This window comes from Mustelus asterias, chromosome 10, assembly GCF_964213995.1.
Source record: "Mustelus asterias chromosome 10, sMusAst1.hap1.1, whole genome shotgun sequence".
In the NCBI taxonomy this organism is placed as follows: Eukaryota; Metazoa; Chordata; class Chondrichthyes; order Carcharhiniformes; family Triakidae; genus Mustelus; species Mustelus asterias.
The window spans coordinates 77,240,128-77,261,854 of NC_135810.1; the positions used below are offsets into that span (position 1 = coordinate 77,240,128).

The 21,727-nt window shown below is 40.0% G+C and overlaps 1 protein-coding gene across 2 annotated transcripts in view; it reads right to left on the minus strand.

The window, feature by feature from the left end:
• Positions 1 to 13,584: 13,584 nt before the first annotated feature.
• Positions 13,585 to 21,727, minus strand: part of tgfbrap1 (transforming growth factor, beta receptor associated protein 1) — a 48,948-nt gene continuing 40,805 nt past the window's right edge. For both annotated transcript variants that reach the window (XM_078221970.1, XM_078221971.1), the window contains 3 exons: positions 21,368 to 21,527; positions 19,651 to 20,084; positions 13,585 to 15,866 (listed from right to left, as the gene is read on the minus strand). In XM_078221970.1, the coding sequence (XP_078078096.1) occupies positions 15,678 to 15,866; positions 19,651 to 20,084; positions 21,368 to 21,527 (783 nt within the window). In that variant the 3' untranslated portion in view covers positions 13,585 to 15,677. The remainder of the gene's footprint in view (positions 15,867 to 19,650; positions 20,085 to 21,367; positions 21,528 to 21,727) is intronic.

Genomic DNA, 21,727 nt, shown 5'->3' on the forward strand with positions numbered 1-21,727 from the left:
AAGGGGTTGTGTTTTTGTCTTCACCGTCTGGGCAGTAATCCGGCAGGGAAGATTGCTGGCTTATTATAGATGAATGATTTTCATTCCATTGAAATCGAGCTGGTTCTATGACGTCCAGGCAATCTGCCACACCAAATTATAACAGCAATAATTTTCTCCAATGGTTTTCAGAAAGCTTTAGAAGATTTTCATTTTGGCAAATTAAAAACTTAGGTACTGAACAGAAAATCAATGGTTTAAAAGATGCACCAAGGGAGTCTTTCAGTATTTTAGTCTTACTTCATACAATCAGTATTTTCCTTTAATTATCCATGGGAATTGGTATTTGAGGTTTATCGGCTAACTTTTAGAGAAGGTTTCAAGGGGCAGTTGTGAGGCCCATTTGCTTTTAATCAGGTCTCTTACAAACACAAGAAACACAAATGTTCTAATAGTGTGTAGGTTAAAACAAGGTGAAAACAGCATTCTATATACAAATACATTTTTGGCCCTACTATCATTCCAACAATACAGTTGGGCTAAATTTACTTGCAAAATAATTATGAGTTTAATGCTATTTGCTGTCATTAATGTCCAAATCAGTGAGGATTGTGGTGAGATAAGAGATACCCCACAAATTGCAAAATACAGCGTATTGCTGGACAATTTGAGTTGCTTGGCTGTCAACTTCTTGAAAACAGCAGCTAACAACTTCCCCATGTGTTTCAAGAAATTTTCTACATTTACAAATTAAACTTGCCACAGTACATTAGGGCGTAAGTACCCTTTTGATGGTGAAACATATTTTAATCCAATGCCACTCAACCTCTCCAGTCCAGAAAAGGGTATCAGTGAAATTGCGGAGTTTCATCCTACGAATAATAAATAGTTCATCTAGATTTTAATCTTTTTCTTACTTTTCCTTTTAATTTGTTTCTTGTAATCCAAAGCTTAATTCCCACTTCATTTCTTTCTGTGCCTTTTTTGACTTAATTCATCCTGTTCCCTCCTCAGTCTCTTTCCCAATTCTCAAGTCTCATTGCTTGAGAAGATATTACACATTGTTGGTCCTCACATTCACCTGTCCATCTGGTCACGCTGCTATCATCTCACACATCCAACAATTTGAGATGCAAAGATTTTTTGAGCTGAAGGATGAAACAAAAACTGTTACCATGCCTTACTGAGAGATGCTCTGTTCCAGAAGATTCTGGGCTAATACATAACAAATGACTGCATGGTTGGCTTTCGATCCATGCATGATCGAAATTCATCTGTCTGAAGTATTGTAACAATGGTACATGACACTACTTTAATTTTGAACTGTGCTTTTTGTTATTATGAATTTCCCTTCCATATTATTCACTTTTTACCTTAACTATTTGCCTCCTGTGTACAAAAACCATTGGGAAATCAGAAATGATTAATGACAAGAGAGTGCATTTGCAAGGCTCACCAGTAATTTTGCAAAATTTCCAAGGGTGGTTATAGAGTCATAGAGGTTTACAACATGGAAACAGGCCCTTCAGCCCAACTTGTCCATGCTGTCACTTTTTTGAACCTCTAAGCTAGTCCCAATTGCCCACGTTTGGCCCAAATCCCTCTGTACCCATCTTATCAATGTAACTGTCTAAACCCTTTTTAAATGACAAAATTGTACCCGCCTCTACTACTACCTCTGGCAGCTTGTTCTAGACACTCACCACCCTCTGTGTGAAAAAATTGTCCCTCTGGACCCTTTTGTATCTCTCCCCTTAAACCTATGCTCTCTAGTTTTAGACTCCCCAACCTTTGGGAAAAGATATTGACTAGCTGATCTGTGCCCCAAATTGTAATGGCAAGGTTATACTATAAGGTTGTCGTACTGCTTTGCGTCTCCTCCGGAAAGGTGACAGTGAAGACTCCCATGGCACAACTGGGCTGCCAATCTTCCCCCTATAATAACTTAAATTCATGTCATACTTTTAGTGTAGAAAATAATTTTGAGGAACTTCACAGGTGCAAGATAAATATTGGTACAGAATCAAAAATTGGAGAAGCTCGGACAACATGATCGAAAGCTTTTGCGAAGATATAAGGTCTGCTGGTAGAAATACAAGTTTTTGTTGACAATGAGTTGGTAAAGCAGCCCTGTTACTATACCTCCCATCCTGTTGGGCTGAATTGCACGTTGCAGGAGACTGGGAATGATTGAGGACCAGAAACTCAACCCATCATCAATTGAGAAATGCAAAGGGTTGGTGGCTAAGAGTGAGAGCAGTGTTTCAGGGAAAAAGAAGTGGCAGCAAAGGGAATTGAAATGAATGCCCTTGGACCTGAGCACACAAAATGAAACCATGCCCTCTGAGAACAAAAGTGGGAGTCTAGGAGAAGAGTGACATCTCAGGCAATTGATATGGCAGCCCGTGGGCAGACAAGCAGATGCTGTAGTCAAGGAACTATCAGGACAGAACAGATGCAGCTGCGGGTAATTTGATGATTTCTGGTTTGGTTTTAATTTGGAAATATTTATCAACATAAGGAAATCATTTTGGTCTCTCACAGAAGCCCACTGGAAATGGAATAATATGGAAAATATATAAACATAACAGGATATTTTCGTTCTAGTGGGAATGTTTTTCAATGCAGTTCACCATTCAACTGAAGTTACTTGTGCCATGTTATTTTTCAAATGGAATACTTTCATGTTTAAATAGGCAGTGCTTTACAGATTTTAGTCACACTGCAATCTCTTTACTTTTTAAGTTCTTTTTGTATGAATAAAAAGATAGGCAGAATTCAGTGGCAACAGTAATTTTAAACAAATCAATTTTGCAGGAGTTGCTACTACTAGGACTGTAAACCCATATTTATTCCAAGAATGCAAGATTGCTGGACCTGCTTGGCAACATTCTGGAGTAGTGCATTCTGCACATTATAGTGTTGCAGAGTATTGTGCATAGCTTATGTTTGTGGCACTCACACCCAAACAATTATTTATTTGTTTAGTTGACGTTATAAGAAACCTTTCTGTATTCATATCAAACAAGCATCCAACTAAATATTGTTGCAATTCAGCTACCAATTCCATACATTCCTTTTTGTCATACTGGTACGGAGTCAGTTAGATCTGTTGATTGGATGGCTGGCTCATGATGCAGAACAATGCCAACGGCACAGGTTCAATTCTTGTTCTGGCTTAGGTTATTCATGAATGCCTGCCTTCTTAACCTTCGCCTGAGGTGTGGCGATCCTCAGATTAAAATCACCACCAATCAGCTCATGGTCATCTGGGACAATGGTGACTTTACTATTACTTGCCACATTTGTCTTCATTCTAATTTTAAGTCTCAACAAAGCAGATTGTCATCTATGTCCCCATAATTCTGTATTTAAATAAGGAGATGCAAAATGAATCTAATGCATAGGATAATCATCATGCAATTCAAAATTGGGACGGCATGAATCACTAAAACAAAGGGCCAAACCCAGCATGATCTATAAACAATTGGTGCAAAGTTACGTTTCTAATAATATGTACTCCCACATGTGTGGAATGTGAAAGGTAAAATGGTAGAACCTGTTTTAGAACCCCAACATAACTCATGAGCAGAGCTGGCCCTATTTACATGATGTGGAGATGCCGGCGTTGGACTGGGGTAAGCACAGTAAGAAGTCTCACAACACCAGGTTAAAGTCCAACAGGTTTATTTGGTAGCAAATACCATAAGCTTTCGGAGCACTGCTCCTTCGTCAGATGGAGTAGATATCTCCATGGAGATATCCACTCCATCTGACGACGGAGCAGTGCTCCGAAAGCTTATGGTATTTGCTACCAAATAAACCTGTTGGACTTTAACCTGGTGTTGTGAAACTTCTTACCCTATTTACATGGCCAGTGAGATAATTTTGCCAGAATATTTAGGAGATTCTGAAAAATGGCAGATGTGACTTATGCCCTATGTCACCCTGCCAACATTTTGTTGACAATTCTGTAGCTCGGCAACTTTGTTTAATGCCGAGTTTCAATTGGCAAACAATTATGTAACTTTCAGAGTAAAATAAGCATAAAATCGAATTGTGGAGAGGGATTTTCTATGCTAGCATGCCTCTGGGAAAATTATTCAATTTACCACCAATTTCAGCCCAGCATTCAGTCCAGATTGAATTGATGCTGCATTTTGCACCTTAGTTGAGAGCTGCCAAAATTGCCTGCCAACATTATGGCAAGTGACAGGCATCTCTGGAGTCAATGACAATCTGGTTTGGTGTCTCAAGGCGATTGTATTCAAGTTAGCCAGCAAGAAAACATCTAATTATTCTATCCATTTTTAAAGTTCTTTCACAGGATGTGGCTATACTAGCAAGTACAGTAAGAAGTCTCACAACACCAGGTTAAAGTCCAAGAGGTTTATTTGGTCGTAAAAGCCACAAGCTTTTGGAGCGCTTGCTGCTCCTTCGTCAGGTGAGTCATATACTAGCAAGGCCAATGTTTATTACACATTTCCAATGTGTAATTGTATGAAGGTGCTGGTGAGCTGTTTCAGTCTGTGTGAAGAAGGTAATTATGTAGGGAGTACCAGAACTTTGACCCAGAGCTGTTGAAAGAGCAGCAATATGTTTCCAAGCCATGATTGTATGTTGCTTGGAAGAGATCTCTGTGATGGTGGTGTTTCCATGCAACAGCTGCGCTTATCTTTCTGGGTGGTAGACACCTGGATTTGGAAGATACTGTTGAAGGAGTCTTGGTGAGTTGCTGCAGTACATTTTATAGGTGGTACACACTGCTACACTGTGTGCCGGTGACGGAGAGGTGCCAAACAGGCTACGTCCTGACTGTTGACAAGTTTGAGCATTATTGGAACTGTTTTCATCCAGGCAAGTGGAGAGCATTTCATCTCACTCCTGAGTTGCTCCTTGTAGACGGTGGAAAGGCACTGGGGAGGTGAGTCATGTGTGGCTACAAGCGCCTCTGCTCCCCATTGAGTTGTCCATCAACATTCATGACTGGATGTGGCAGGACTGTAGAATCTTGAACTGATCCTTTGATTGTGGGATTGTTTAGTTCTGTCCATAACATTGTGCTTCAGCTTATGTTTTGGCATGGCAAGTGCTGCTCTTGACATGCTCTTCTACACTACTCATTGAGCCAAAGGTTGGTATTCTGGCTTAGTGGTAATAGCAGAATGAGGGATATGCCTGCCCATGTGGTCACAAATTGTGGTTGAATACAGTTGATAGCCCACAGCAGCTCAAGGATGCCCAGTTTTGAACTGCTAAAGCTGTTTGAATCTATCCTGCTCAGCACGATGGTAGTGTCACACAACACAATGGCAACTGATTTTTGTTCAAAGATAGGATTTCACCTCTTTTTGATTTATTGTCACATGTATTAGCATACAATGAAAAGTATTGTTTCTTGCGCGCTATACAAAGCATACCGTTCATAGAGGAGAACAGTGAGTGCCGAATGTAGTTTTACAGTCAGAGCTAGGGCGTAGAGAAAAATCAACTTAATGTAAGGTATGTCCATTCAAAAGTCTGATAACAGCAGGGAAGAAGCTGTTCAAGTCCGTTAGTACGTGTCCTCAGACTTTTGTATCTTTTTCCTGACAGACGAAGGTGAAAGAGAGAATGTCTGGGGTGCATGGGGTCCTTAATTATGCTGGCTGCTTTTCTGAGGCAGCGGGAAGTGTAGACAGAGTCAATGGATGGGAGGTTAGTTTGAGTGATTGACTGGGCTTCGTTCATGACCCTTAGTTTCTTGCAGTCTTGGACAGAGCAGGAGCCATACCCAAGCTGTGATACAACCAGAATGTTTTCTATGGTGCATCTGTAAAAGTTGGGAGAGTCGTAGCGGACATGCCAAATTTCGTTAGTCTTCTGAGAAAGTAGAGGCGTTGGTGGATTTTCTTAACTATAGTGTCGGCATGGGGGGAACCAAGACAGGTTGGTGATCTGGACACCTAAAAACTTGAAGCTCTCGACCATTTCTATTTCGTCCCCATTGATGTAGACTGCTTCTGAAGTCGATGACCATCTCTGTTTTGTTGACATTGAGGGAGAGATTATGGTCGTCGCACCAGTTCACCAGATTCCCTCTTTCCTGGACTCCATCTCATCATTGTTTGAGATCCGACCCACTACAGTGATGTCATCAGCAAACTTGAAAATAGAGTTGAAGGGGAATTTGGCCACATAATCATCGGTGTATAAGGAATATGGTAAGCGGCTGAGGACACAGCCTTCTACAAGGACTGTACAGTAGTCACTCCTATCAATACTGTCATGACAGATGCATTTGTGATAGGTAGATTGGTAAAGACAAAGTCAAGAAATTGTTTCCTCATGTTGGTATATATAATTCTGACTCAAAAGGTTCATTAAATCAGAGTGCACGTTGTTACGGGACCCATGGGGAAACCATAAATCAAACAACTAAATTTTTGCAATGACCCCTCCAGATGAAGAGATTACCAACAAGATTCTACTTTTCATAGCATTTACTTTAATGCATATCAGAATCAATACCAATTACACATGAATAGGCAAACGATACTTCAAACAAAATGGTAAATTTCAATATAACAAGGATACAGCTTACACAACCACAAGCATTTGCATCACTCCCCATGGAAATGTGACATTATGTACCCACATAGTTCCACAATCTGATGTTCTTTATTCATGATGTGGAGATGCCGGCGTTGGACTGGGGTAAACACAGTAAGAAGTTTAACAACACCAGGTTAAAGTCCAACAGGTTTATTTGGTAGCAAAAGCCACACAAGCTTTCGGAGCCTTAAGCCCCTTCTTCAGGTGAGTGGGAATTCACCTGTGGCTTTTGCTACCAAATAAACCTGTTGGACTTTAACCTGGTGTTGTTAAACTTCTTATTACGTTCTTTATTCATGCAGGAAAGTTTGAGTGTTCTAATTGACAATACCTTTTACCAAGTTTCATGGGTGTGATTATCATCAGCAAGGCACACTTCTACGAACCGTCTCTCCCTTGAATCATGACAGTCCTGGTGGTGTAGCTTTCCAGAGTTTATTTTTAATTGATCAACTAGTTACATCCTAGTCCACTGTTTGGCCACTTCTTGAAAACATTCGGTCCTTTAGTGTCTCTGAGCTAATTATGCTGTGTTCCAGGTTTTAGACTTGTTCAGCCAACTCAAAGTACCTCCAAGAGCTCCTATTTCCTTTTCCGCCAAACAGAAAAACTGACCTCTTCCTGAGCGTGACTTGCTTCTTCTCCAAACAAAAATCTGTGTTCCTCTTTCTGGCTCTGCCTGCTTTCTCTTTGTGCCTGAATCTGTACCTTCACCCTCCAACTTCTCTGCTTGTAGTTCTTGCAGTCAAATGGACAAGGCCTGAGAAATTAGGCCCAACATAAAAGTGGACTTTTAAAATTAATCCAGCTAATAACTGCTTCTGAGGTTACCACAGGTCAAAAGCCAACAGGGACACATACCAGAACTGTCTCGCCCATCGAACAGGGTGCTTCACTTTAACAATAGGGAAGTCATCAGGACCTGAAACCAGAACCCAGACCTTTTACATATTGAACAGAGAGGCTCAAACTTCACAATGGAAGAGTCGTTACAGGCTGAAACCCATCAGGGGGAACTCAGACATTATGATTGTGTATTCCCTAGCTTCAGCCAGATTCCCTGCTGCTAAAGAGATATGTACAACTAGGATGACCTGGCCTAACCTCATTGGGTGTTGTGACCCCCCCCCTCCCCCCGCCCCCCCAGCCCCCCTGCACCCTGTCACCCCATTGCCCAAAGACCAGTGAACATTTGAAGGAAGGAAGGAGAATAATAAAAACAGCCATATTCAAGACAACCTCCAGGAAAGACTCCTCCAAACCTACTGTGCCCTGGGATGATGCAAGTGGTCGTGCAAGATCCACCTTCATACGAAGAGGATGCTGAGCTCAGTGAATTGAATCCAACAGCCCAATCAATTTCACCAGATTGGGTCATATCTATTTCTAAGGCAATTAGCCTAATTTGGGGAAAGTTAACAATCTGTGCAAGAATGATTTTTTAATCCAGGAGTGTTTTTAATAAAGTTAAATTTGAATCACAGTCCTTTGTCTGAATCAAAGTAAAGGCATTTGAGATAAATGTAATAAACTGGTCGAGGTGATTGTATAAAATATTTCGCCATCAACACTCACTCCTTTGTGTCTTTACAGCTCCCAGTCTTAACTTTCTTCCTGTTGGTGCTACTTTCAGGTCACATGGACCAGTATTTATTACCCAAGAAAATTACAATTGATCTCTATAATTGATGCAACTCTTAAAAGCCCTTCTCAGTCATTCCGAAAAACAATTAGATTCCATTACCATTGCAATTGCTAATTTTCCTTACTGTGGTGCTTCCAGATCAAAGGTCATCATGACATCAACTTTGAACTCAAAATGATAGGATCATTTGCACTTGTTATATTTGCACTGTTACCATCACTTGTAACCCAAAGGAGTTTTCATCATGTCTGAATAAATTCAGGTCACCAAACTGAGAGCTCAAAGGCCAATATTCTAACTCAATTTCCACCCGACATCACACGTGAATGTGCTGTTACCTAATTTAACCCAAATGTAACTGGGGATCTCATTACAGCAATATTAAGTGAAACAACTTGGAAAAAAATGGATTATTTTGTTGGAATAAAGAAAAAAACCTGCTACAACAAACAGAATTAAATCAGTGGTGTTGAGCTTGTGGTCTAAATAAGTAAATGCACAATTGACAATGCATGGGGTAGCTCAAATTCTGCAGTATTGAAATGGAAGTTAACAAGAGCAAACTATGGTTTGACCTCAGGAATAACGGTATCAGTTGGAATCGTTGAGTGTTTGATCCAAATCAGATGATTATAAAATATGGGGTACACTGTAAAAATTGAAATCGATAGTTGATGCAGTTAATAATTTTGAAACCAAATTTGTTTATTGGGTTGGGGTTGGAACAAGACATTTCAGTTTATATTTAATTTCTCACTATGCATCTCCTTCAATACAGTACTGGGGAATATCTGGCTGGAGTTTAGCAGATTACAGGTCACAGCAGGTATACTGATATTGCACAAATCAAAGGGGGACATCAATTCTGGATTATGGATGGAGGTTTTGGTCCTGTAAGTTGGGCTAAGAATAAAGCTTTAGGGAACTAGGTTTTTCAAGACAAGCTCAAGTAACTACTTTCCTTGAGAAAGATAACCAGGATGATCCAAGTGTTAAAATACTAAAAGCTAAAGTAAGGAACTAACATGGACAATAAACAATATAATACAAGATTCATAAGACTCAAACAACATTGGAAATGAAGAATAAGCGTGGCAAATTGTTACTATTTTGTCAGAAGAGAACCTAATGCTCCTTAAAATATAGGACAACTTGATGGGGAGAGTAATATTGATGGGGTGATGGTGGGGGGTGACAAGGGATAGGATTGTGTAGAAAAGTTTTAATTAATTCTGATTAATAATAATTTGACATGGACCCCAAACATAGCTAACTTAATGGGCTGAATGGTTTTCTCATTTCAGTTTATGCTTGTAACATTTCTAGCTTGCTGCAGAAATTCAATTAAATAATTTCCAACGCACTCGCATCTCAAGTGAAACATCTGTGTGTATGTGGTACCTGACCACCTTTACATTTAGTACGCATGACAGGAATGCTACAAAAATGCAACATTTGCATTGCGCAGAAAGACTGCAAGAAACTGAATGAATTCAGAAAATTGTGGAAACAACAACTTAGATGTGGAACTTAAGGTCAAAGTGTGAGGATGTACTTGAAGGTTAACATGAAGAATTAATGAAAGCCATCGAGTGGATTTTCATAAAATTATTTAATTACTGTACAAAAAACTGCCAAATGTCCAATTGCAAGCTTCTTCACAGATTCAGGGATGTTGGTGGGGGGTCGGGTGTATGGTAGGTGTAAGTTTCCCTCTAATATTAAGTTCTGGGTGGCCCCCACATCCCAGAGCAGCACCACAGACTTGCACACATCGAGGGGTAGGGGGACATAGTTCCTGACAGGTCAAAACTCGCTGGGAGTTTGATTGGAGTGCATGGCACTGTGTATGTGCCAAAGGGCAAGTTTCTGTAGTGAGAGGCTCTGCTTGCTGTGCTGCAGTATCCATCAAGGCATTCTTCAAGGGACTACTCATGTGATGTCTGACTGGACCAAATGGCTTGCCTTGCAATCTCCAGCATTTGGGACTGCAATGGCCTATTTTGTTGCAATGACATATACAATAGCAGAGCAGGCTCAAAGGGCTGAATTGCTTACTCTCGCTCAGAATGCTTGTGAGAACACACTGGCCTCCATTTAATCTCCTTTTGGGCTTTAGGGGGGCTTCTCAAACCCTCTTTAGTGTTGTCTTTTCTGGATGAGGGTCTTTTCCTGAGTGGATTGCTTTGCTTATCTTTACAATGCTCACGGGCATAGTTTGGAAAGGGTCAGCCTGAGTTTCTGGGCTGCTGGGTGAGGTCATAACTGTCTGCTGTGATTGCTGAGAATTCTTTGGTCCTCGAGGTGTATTCACAGGTTGGAGGCTTGGCAATGTCTTAATTCCTCCAGTGCAAAGCCTCATGGGTGAATGGGATTTTTTGAGATCTTATCCATTAATTGGACACGATTCATTTCAGCCAAACGTAATGTCGACTTGTGATGGAATTGCCGGCAGAATGGCTTTGGGATTAACTCTCAGGCACTTAGGATGGCAGCCTTACTCTGCTCATTATTTAGGGACACCTCAGTGGGCAGAATGGAGTAGACCTCTTGGGCTCTCCCACACAGCTGCCCTCGAATTAAAAATATCCAGATTTCCGAGGGCCATTTTAGATGTCCTGCTAGCTTCTCAAAGGTGGTAAAGAAATGACTATGTCACTTCAAATTTGGGAAGGAACCTCGCATACCTCAAGGCCTGGTGATTTGCACTCAAATTGCTAAATCAGCTTCCTGTAATTAGTAATTAACACCTATTCAGCAGCCACACTTTCAATTGATTGACAGACAACTGCCACAGCTCAACAGTTTGTTTAATTAGGCTTTTTAACTAGCTTGCAGTTTTAAAGTTCCAATTCAGAGTCTGACTGTTAATCTAAATTATAGCTGGACAAAAACTTAACAGAGATATCCCAACTGCACCAAATTGCCACCCACACCTCAAAGCACTCTGCCCTCAACATACTGTAATGCTGCATCAAAGTGCCAGGGACCCGGGTTCGATTCCTGGCTTGGGTCACTGTCTGTGCAAAATCTGCACGCTCACCCTGGGATTTCCTCCAGGTGCTCTGGTTTCCTCCCACAGTCTGAAAGATGCACCTGTTAGGTGCATTTGCCATGCTAAATTCTTCCATAGTGTACCCGAACGGTCACTGGAGCGTGACGACTAAGGGATTTTCACAGTAACTTCATTGCAGTGTTAATGTAAGCTTACCTGTAACACTAATAAATAAAATGTACTCCCACACACCTAAATGCAAGCTTGTTTGATGAAATAATTAAAAGCCTGTAAAAATTAATGTTTTAAAGGGTATGAGGACAATTGATATAAATTATTAATATTGGCTACTGGGATGTTACCTGGATAGCCTTAAGTTCTGAAGTGCTCGAGCAAACATAACAGAGGCAATCTTTTAAAGCTGGTACTTAAGCAACAAACCAGTATATTTTCCCCTTCTTCAGTGCTGAGAATCAAGAAAATTGCTGGCAAAATACGTCACAGAAGTTGTTACTTTGCTGCCTTAGTTATACATTTCTATTAAATATACAAAGGGGTATGATTGGAAATAAGGATGGTCTGTCAAAGCAACCTTATCAGCTTTGCATGTTTATACCACATCCCATCCTGAGATTGTTCAAAAAGGAGAAAATGTCGATGGAATGAACATAGTTATGTTCCAATTGTAGCAGTCCAAGGATAATTGCCCCGAGAATGCTTCAATTGACAAAACTTTGGATTTTTGTTTACAATATTGCCTCTAATTAAATTAGTAGCAATCTTAAATGGTAGTTCCTTCAAACAGCAAAGAATACAGGGAGCTGAGGACAAAATGCAAGCTGGAAAATTATGGGCAACACCAACAATATCAGACAATTCACCCTTGCCAGCAGTGTGGTCTGCAATCAAGCCCCTTGGCCACATTAGAATGCACAACAGATGATGCTACGCAGGCAAATAGCCATTTTCAATAATGAAGAGAAACTACTGACGACAAAACAAGTAGCTCAAAATTAGTCAAATTCCGACAACATCCAATCGGTTGGTACATTCTTTGACCTGGGAAAAGTCAGTTCGGTGCAAATAAACATAATGGATTATCTTTATGATAAGGAGATTTGAACTTGGTAACCTCAGTACAACAGTTTTAAATATGGAAGGCAAGTTTCCTTTTATAGGTTAACCAAGAAATGATACATTAATGGTGTTTGAACAGGGTTGCTACTTGTTAGGAGTGCAATGATATTTCAACAGTTTTTACACCAAGAAGTTTAAAAAGGAAAATTGAATTCAGGCAGCAATGAGGAGGAAAGTTAGGAGAGATGACTTGAAAGGCATGATCAAAGTTGGAGAAATCAAGTTCACATTCCCAAGTTTAGGGCAATATTTAAAGGAAAACAGGACTTAATTTAAGTTCACTTTTCTGACCATTTTTAGAATAGAAAATATATGCAAGAAATTGCAAAGTAAGCTTATGCTTCATTATAGTTCAAACTATAATGAAAGGGTTAAAGGCCAGAACATACAATGGCCAGAATTTTCTGGCCGTTCACCCCGGTGGGATTCTCCGATCGTGCCAACAGCACAGCCCCGCCCAAGGATTTAACAGCGGCAGGATCAGAGAATCCCACCGTTAGCAAACAAAGCGCCACCTCTCGCAGGTGGAAAACATGTGGCTGAGAGGTCGGAGGATCTTGCCCTCTTTTTAGGTCAAACCAAACCAAGTAAACAAACTCAGATTAAATCAGGACAAAGTAAAAGGGGCAGCTCCCCAAAAAGGAGGGGGAACAGCCCGAACAGAAATCAAAGTACAAAGGAAACTTAAAAACATCAAATTAAAATGTGATTATTGGGGTCAATAGTGCACCCCAACCCCTGCGGTGCCCAGCGGGCGCGGAAAGCGTCAACCGCGCCCGTGGACACCGCATGCTCCCTCTCCAGGGACACCTGGCCGCGAACATAGCCGCGGTAGAGGGGAAGACAGTCAGGATGGACGGCCCCCTCGATCGCCCGCAGCCTGGACCGGTAAATGGCGCGTTTCGCCAGGCCCAGGAGCAGGTTCACGAGGAGGTCGCCATCCCGACCCTCCCCTCTCCGCACCGGGTGTCCGTAGATCAGGAGCGTGGGACTGAAGTGCAGACAAAACATCAACAAAAGGTTCTTCGGAGGATCTTGCCCAATAGGTTTGATCTAATGACTCAAAAAATTATTGATCAAATAGATGTACTGCAAGCAATCATATGTTTTAGAATTTAATTTTGAAGCACCGGTCAGACTTAATGTTTCTTGATGATATGGTGATCTCCGTAAAACCAATATCATCCAAAACTCTGCTGCCTGTGGCCGAACCTACACCGAGCCTGCTTCACCTGTGCACTCATTAGCTTTGGTTCACTAATGCCTTAAACTTTAAAATTCTCATGCAATTCTATTTTCCCAATGAAAGAATTTATTAAAATTGCCATCTGTACATTTATACAATTAATTATGTCACCAAATATTTACAGTGCAAAGTTTAACAGAAGCAGAGCAGTCAGATACAACAATTAAAGTAGAAATTACTTCACCGCATTAGGCAATTTGCAAAGGTTAAAATGTTTCCACCTTGATGTCACCAGGTTTAAGTGAGCATATGGAGGAAACAAAGTTTAGATCATCATCCAATATATAATTTACTGCTACCAGCACTAATGCATATGCACACAGACTACAAAACCACAGAAATAGTAAGTGCACATCTGTGATTCAATAGTGAACATGCACTTTGGTTCAGTTTTTCTCATTTGATTGCATTGTTTAAAACTTACTGAATTTTTAAAACTTGGTTGTTTTGCTATTTGAAGCAAAAGTTACGTTTTCCTTTTAAAATCTAGTACAATTCACAAATTGTAAAAATATGCACAGTTTGGTAGAAAAACCTTTGCTTACTTTAGGATATACCTTTCAAAGGATGATGTAACAGAATTGGAAGTTATCATCGATTTAAATCCATATCAAACAAAATGTCATTGGAGATAGGGACGTTGATGAAGATTTGGTTGCAAAAAAAAAAAACCGGAAAGAAACGGAAGAAATACTGTAAAGGATGTGCAAATTTTGATCTAGTTTTTATCAGTAAGCAATATGTTCAAAACACACATCTGTTACTGCAAACATTTTAAAAGTATCTAGAGTAAGAGTCTTTCATCCAATACTTAATAAATCCTCCAACATAGGTTAATACAGAACACCTGAAAAAGATACATTTGACCAGGCTAGAGAGTCAATAAACAAGATTTATAAATTAAATGTTTACTTACTACGGAAGTATAATCATTACAAGATGGAAGATTAAACAAAACTCAGCCAGTTGCAAGAGTTATTATGTTATGATGTTAATAAATTAATGGCATCATTGATAAATATTTAGCTGTAGATTAAACAAATAGCATTTGACAGGTCCAAAGGGGTTATTTATTCTCATTTTTACAGAATTGGATAATCAAACATTGTTTCATGAAATAATGTTCCAGATCATTTAGATTAACCAACGTTCTCGAGTAGCCAAAAGCTATCTTTTCGAACAGAATAGAATTGTGTGAATTAAAACTTAATCCATCAGCTCCTTATTCTGTCTTCCCCATTGTTTCCCTTCTAAAAATCTATGGAAATTGCATTAGGACGTTCACAAACTGGATATATTGGAGATCAGACAATTATTATTTTCAAGGATTTTTTCAGCTCTCTTTCCTCCCCCCCAAACACATCCATCATTGTTTATCAACTGCCTGCAATCCATCATTGCTGGGAAAGTCAGATTAAAAGATGGTTAGGAAGGAAAGTGTAATTCATTACATAAAACAGCTGGTCAAGACTAAATTACAATAGGACATCATACTGTTAGCCTGTAAATGAACTCTCAGCTCTCCCACTATATACATACTGGCCTAAGTGTGACATGTACATCCACAGTTCACTCTCATCAGTTATTCTATGACAGAACTATTGGACAGTAAGAAGTCTATTACTGATGTTCAAATAAGTCCTTTCAGGAGCAGCAGGGATAGCCTACACATATCCAATGGAAGGCAAAAAATTCAAGGGATAAAGTATGATTCTTGCACACTCTCATAGGGCAATATTCCCAAACCATCAAGAAGTACAGAACCAAAGTCTAAGTCACCATACTGTGAAGTTAAACATGGCCAGGTTATCAGAAGATCAGTGTGTTTTCTGCATGTTGCATATTACAACTAATAGCATCACCTTTAGTATTGGGGAATTTGAAAAGTTCAGGTAATGCTCGACTGCATTTTCTTTGTAGATCAGTGCAATCAGTTACATATAATGTAGGTTGCTGGAAATTTCCAGTAGATGCAGACTCTTTTTCTTCTTCCTCGATTAGCAGCATGTTCCTCTTCCTTACCGTGATCTTCAATAAAGTAATTTTTGAACTGGCCAACCCACTCAGTTCTGGCCACTATTTCATGACTGATTTCTAGCACTGGCAAAGTTCTGACCAGTGGCAGGCGAACTGTGGAGTTTTGTAGTACACTGGATGTGAGCAAGACCACCCTCTGGGTATCGCACAAAGACTGGCTCAGTGAAAAAGCCCCGGCATACTTGGCAGACCTTTTTATCTGAAAGTTTAATAAGGTTTCCTCTTGATTTTACCTGAAAAGCGAGGAGTAGAAAGCAAAAACAAAGAGGGGACTATGTTTCAGTTCATTGCAGTTTAAGATCCTAAAACTTGAACTAGAAAAGTAATAAACAATATGATACAGAATATCACAAGGCAACTTGTGTGCAAAAAATCTGAAATGAATAAATCTGTTTTATACTGTAAAAAAAATATTATTTTTGTTCGTCATGCCCTCGATTTTGACAAATTAGTTTTTGGGTTTTGTCATTTGGACATTTTGAGTTAACCGTCACACAAAGAGCTGCCGCACTCTCTGCTCAGTCTGTACCTGAAGCTTTACTATCCTGTGGCAGACAGAATAAGAATAAAATATACTTTGTGCAACATTGTGGTGCAGCAAGAGGCAATGGTATGATAGACAACTCTGAAAGCTAGTGGCTTGTGCTACCAAATAAACCTGTTGGACTTTAACCTGGTGTTGAGAGACTTCTTACTATGATAGACAACGTCATGGTTTTGCTCCCAGTGAAATTTCATCATGGGACTACAGACAGATATTTCTTAAAGTCAAATGTATACCCCATACAGAGTTAAAACCAAGATAAGACCTCTCATATTGGTGCCAGAACAGACAAGACACGAGTCAATTATTGGTCAACCCTCTAATAGCATACTTGTACAAAGCTGCTGCTGCTTCTTCAACTTAATAAAACCAGCTTGGTCTGAAAAGAGACAGTATTGCATTCTCAGTAGACTTTGATCAATTATGTCTCCCCTAGAGCCCGAGATGGTCAGGGCATAGATGTGTGTTGAAAGCTGATCACTGTCTGAATATTCAAAGAACCAACTTGGACAATGTTTTCGTCCAAGCTGTAAGAAAAACCAATATATGTACTGCTCTATGCAATCACAGGCAAGAGCTATTGAGGTAGAGGTTGAAGAGAATGATGAAACAGCTGAAGTAACAGAGCATGTCATTTATGATTCTGACCAGCGCAGTCTCTGCTACAGATGTGACAGAAACCATGATCTCAAAAGGAACGGTGGAAGCTTGGATGAGGAAACATAATTTTTCAGATTTTTCTACTGCAGAAACATTACCAACTCATGTATTCAATCACTTCTTCCTATTCTATGATCACATGACGGAGTTAGGGGCATTTTATTTTTCATTGGAGCTTTACACCACCACAACCAGACTCCAGTTTGTAAATACAGAGTGCTTTCTGGACCAAGCCAAATAGAATGAATGGATACCAAATAAGCAAAGAAAAATTAGAGGGAATGTGTTTTTTTTATTCTTACATGTGGGCATTGCTGGCTGCCCATCCCTAATTGTCTCAGTCCTTGGACTGAGTGGCTGGCTAGGCCCATTTCAGAGTCAACCATATTGCTGTGCGTCTGGGGTCACATGGTAAGAATCAGGTAAGGATGGCAGATTTCCTTCCCTTAAGGACATTAGTGAACCAGATGGGCTGATGACAATTGTCAATGGTTTGATGAATCATCGTTAGACTTCCCCACCCCACCACCACCTACTGCTGATCATTTGCGACCATTTTAAAACTTGTCGAGAGATAGATTGTTGGCAAATATGACATTTAGGACAAACTTAATCGGGTGAAGCTTGGTATCAGCTGTTAAATGATATGGGAGAAAGCAAGAGTTACTACAAACTAGTTTGTAGCTCTGAAGAGTCATATGGACTTGAAATGTTAAGTCTATCTCTCTCTCCACAGATGCTGCCAGACCTGCTGAGTTTTTCCAGCATTTTCTGTTTTCAGATTCTCAACATCTGCAGCATTTTTCTTTTATTATATAGGAGTTTATGGTTACTATGGAATACAAAGTCCCCCCTGGCCTAAAGCAAATATGGGAGATAGGATTAAAGAACATTAAAACTTGTTTAGTTTGCCTAGTACAACCTCAAGTTCAACAACAATTTGCATTTATATAGCATCTTTAATTTAGGAACGGGTTCCATTGTCTTTCACAGAAAAGTAATGAGAACAAACTGAGACAGCTGAGGCGAAGGTATTAAGACAGGCCACTAAAAGCTTGGTCAAAGAGGTTTTTTTTTTAAGGACCAGAGTTGTATAGAGATGTAGAAGTTCGTGCCAAGATGCCTGAAGGCACAGCCTTCAATAGTGAGGCAAAGCGAGTGAGGGATGAATAAGAAACGGAAATTGGGGAATGAAAGACCTTGGAGCACATTAGAGAGAGGATGACTCAGGCAATGAAGGGATTTAAACACTAGGTTGAGAATTCTAAATTGGAGGCATTGTAGGGACCACAAACCAATGAAGGTCAGTGTGCACAGGAATGACAGGTGTGAAAATTGGCACAGATAAGTCTGGGGTAAGTTCACGTTTATGGAAAGTTGTCATTTACTACAAGGAAATGAAATATGAAATTAGTGAAGTTGTGCAGGGCTTTGGTGAGGCCACATCTAGAGTAATGTCTACATTTTCTGTCTCCTTATTTAAGAAAGGACATAACTGCATTAGAAGCAGCTCAGGGAAGGTTCACTCGACTAATTCCTGGGATGAGGGGGTTACCTTAGGAGGAAAGATTGGACAGGTTGAGCTGTAGCCATTGGAGTTTAGAAGAATGAGAGATGGTCTTATTAAAACAAAAGATCCTGATGGGACTTGACAGATTGGAAGTTGAGAGGATATTTCCCTTGTGGAAGAGATTGGAACCAGGGGACAGAGTTTAAAAATAAGAGGTCTCCCATTTAAGATGGAGATGAAGTGAAATATTTTCCTCTCAGAGGGTTGCGAAGCCCTTCCCCAAATACGGTAGAGGCAAGATCATTAAATATTTTTAAGGCAGAGGTAGACAGATTCTTGACTAACAAAGCAATCAAAGAACATATGGTATAAGCAGCATCGAGACTGCAATCAGGTCAGCCATGATCTTATTGAACGGCTTAGCAGGTTCGAGGGGCCAAAAGGCCCACTCCTGCTCCTAATTCGTACATTGGTAAAGGATACAGAGAGGTTGAGAAGGACGAGGAGGTTCAGGGCACCAGGTCACTGGTGGTATCATTTGGACCTATTAAAGCTGTGATAGGGACAACAATTGCGATTAAAATAGGAACAGAGGCAATCACAGATTAAAAGAACTTGACAGAAAATGCTCGGACGATAGATTACAAGGAGGATTGAGGGTGTTCATCTTTAAGGATGTAACAAAGTAACATGCTCAAAAAAAGGTGTATGAAGAATAGGAGGATGAGGCTAAGGTGAGGTTTGATGAAAAGGACCATGGCAGTGCTTCAGGTGTGCGAGATGGAGGGCAGAATTTAATAAGAGGAACAACGTTTGCTCCCATAAGCCAAGCTTTCATCAGTGCAATCATGCATGAATAGTATCAATACAATCACCAATTTTAAAAGGTGGTGAATGACAAAGACAAATGGCAAAGGGAGATGCAGAGGGAATAATTAGCAATTGACTGGCAGGGTCCAAGGAATCTGTGGTGCAAGGCAGCAGCAAAGCAAGGAGGAGTTTGGCAAGATTATCCCAAATTCTTTTGGAACAATATAGAAGCATATCAACAAATCATTACAAATATATTGGTTCCAGAATTATACTAAAGCCACTATTGAACAGTATAACCAAGATAAAGAGGACTATACAGGTATACTAGGTAGATATTGCATCTGATTAAATTAATATAGAAATTAAAATTTAGAATAATTCTATACATAGCATTTGACATTTTAATTATTTTTAAATTAACCTAATAAATGGAAGATTGAAACAAAAAGTAACTTAAGTGCAAGGTTTGCTTTTACTGAAAGCTACCCACCTTTGCATATTTATAATTTAAGTTTTCGGATCTTGCCAAGCCGGATGAAAGTTCTGCTGTGCATTTGGAATGAAAGCTCCCTCTCATTGCCCTAGTTAGGAATGGTGAAAGCAGTTGTATTGACCAATTTTCAGGGACCTGCTGCAAAACGCGAATTGCATCAAATTCAACAGCACGGTTATTTAAGAGGTCCACACCAGCCATTGTTAATGCATCACTGGCAACACTGGGGTGCAGATAAAGTGCTAATAACATGTGAAAGAGCCTTTGCCGACATGAAGGATCCTTTCCATGAGAATTCCACAAGCAGTAAGACTCAGCTGCTCGGAAATCCTTTAACTTGTGAACCAGGATTTCAAGAGCTTTCTCGTGCTCTTCCAGCTTTCCGTGTAATATTGCACATTCCATGTAGAGATCAGTGTCTTTAATTTTACCTACAAAGAGAGGAGGGGAGAATACACATTAGTTAACAAGTAAAATGCTGTTGCTATCCTTCTAGATGACGGTTTAAGGCAGTGGTTCCCAAAGTTTTTTTCACTGGGCCGCACTTTCGGAATAAAAATTTGCTCGCGCCACACCGAACTTTTTATTGATAAGAAATACATTCAAAAACAAAAAATAAACAACTCCTAGCAGTGCTTGATTCATAACATAGAACACAACTACTTTATAATATGATCATGGGACATCCAGAAAGTATAAAACAATCACTTTGGAAAAATATCTAATCCATGTTTAAATGTTTCTTTGATTGTCCTTGAATCTTCCCGGCACACTTGCCATCCTCTCTTGCTGTACCAGTGTGGCACGCCGCACCCTTTGGGAACCACTGGTTTAAGGTCATTACTTTTCAAAACCAACTAAGGATACCTTTTTGTGATGCAGTCAGTTATAAAAATATGAACAGTGGGGTGCACAAGCCAGGTATAGACTTTCTGCAAGGAAATGCTCTACCGCTGTCAGCAGGATCATAAAAATCCAATAGATGGGACCACAGCGTGCACAGTTTTCTCTTATTCAGAAATTTCCTGATCCACATTCAAGGGAAACTTAGATGTCATAGAATCCCTACAATGCATAAGGAGGCCATTCAGCCCATCAAGCCTCAACTGACTGTCCAAAAAAAGCATCTCACCCTTATCCACATAACCCCATGCATTTACCATACCTACCCGAGACATCTTTGGATGCTATGGGGCAATTTGGTATGGCCAATCCATCTAACCTGCACATCTTTGGACTGTGGAAGGAAACCAGACCACTTGGAGGAAACCCATGCAGAAACAGGAAGAATGACTCCCCATAGTCACCCAAGACTGTAACTGAACCCTGGTCCCTGGCACTAAGGCAGCAGTGCTAACCACTGTACCACCTGTCGGTCCATGTCAACCTACATAGAGTTACTTGTTGGCCTTCCAGCAGTTGGCATCAGCTGTCATCAGGATAGCTCACTACTGAAGGGATGAATGAAAATTGTGGGAACCCTTGGGTTTGAGAATGACTCTTGCCAAGATAGCTAGATAAATCCAGCACTGAGTTTGGAAGAAACAAGATGGTACATTGAAAATACTTAGCCATTTTCTCCTTTTATGCAGTGAAAGCACAGGCTATAGAAAGAGATTTCTTTCAAGCCACTAAGGCAAGTTTCAATATTACAAGTTTAATTTTGCATCACTTTGAAGTGTTGAACTAACAGGAATATGTTGGCAGGATTTACCTAGCAAAAGATGGACTCTATAGAGATTAGAGTGTTGAAGCAGATTCTTGAGACTGTGACGTGCTGAAATTAGTTCTTCTGACATGCTCCCTGTCTGAGAGTGTAATCCTAGAACTTTATCCAGGTACAATACAGCCAAATGAGTGTGGTACTTTTCCTTCTGTAGATGCAAATAGATCATAATTCACTATGATTAAAATAGGCAATAAAAATGAACAGAAATTTTATACACCGTTTGAGAGCTATCAAATTGCCAAAAAGACAATTGTCTTCTACAGCTCCATACATCCCAATATGCTTATCAAATTAGATTTGGACGACTAGAACCGTGGCCAGAGCAAAATACATAGCAACCAAGGA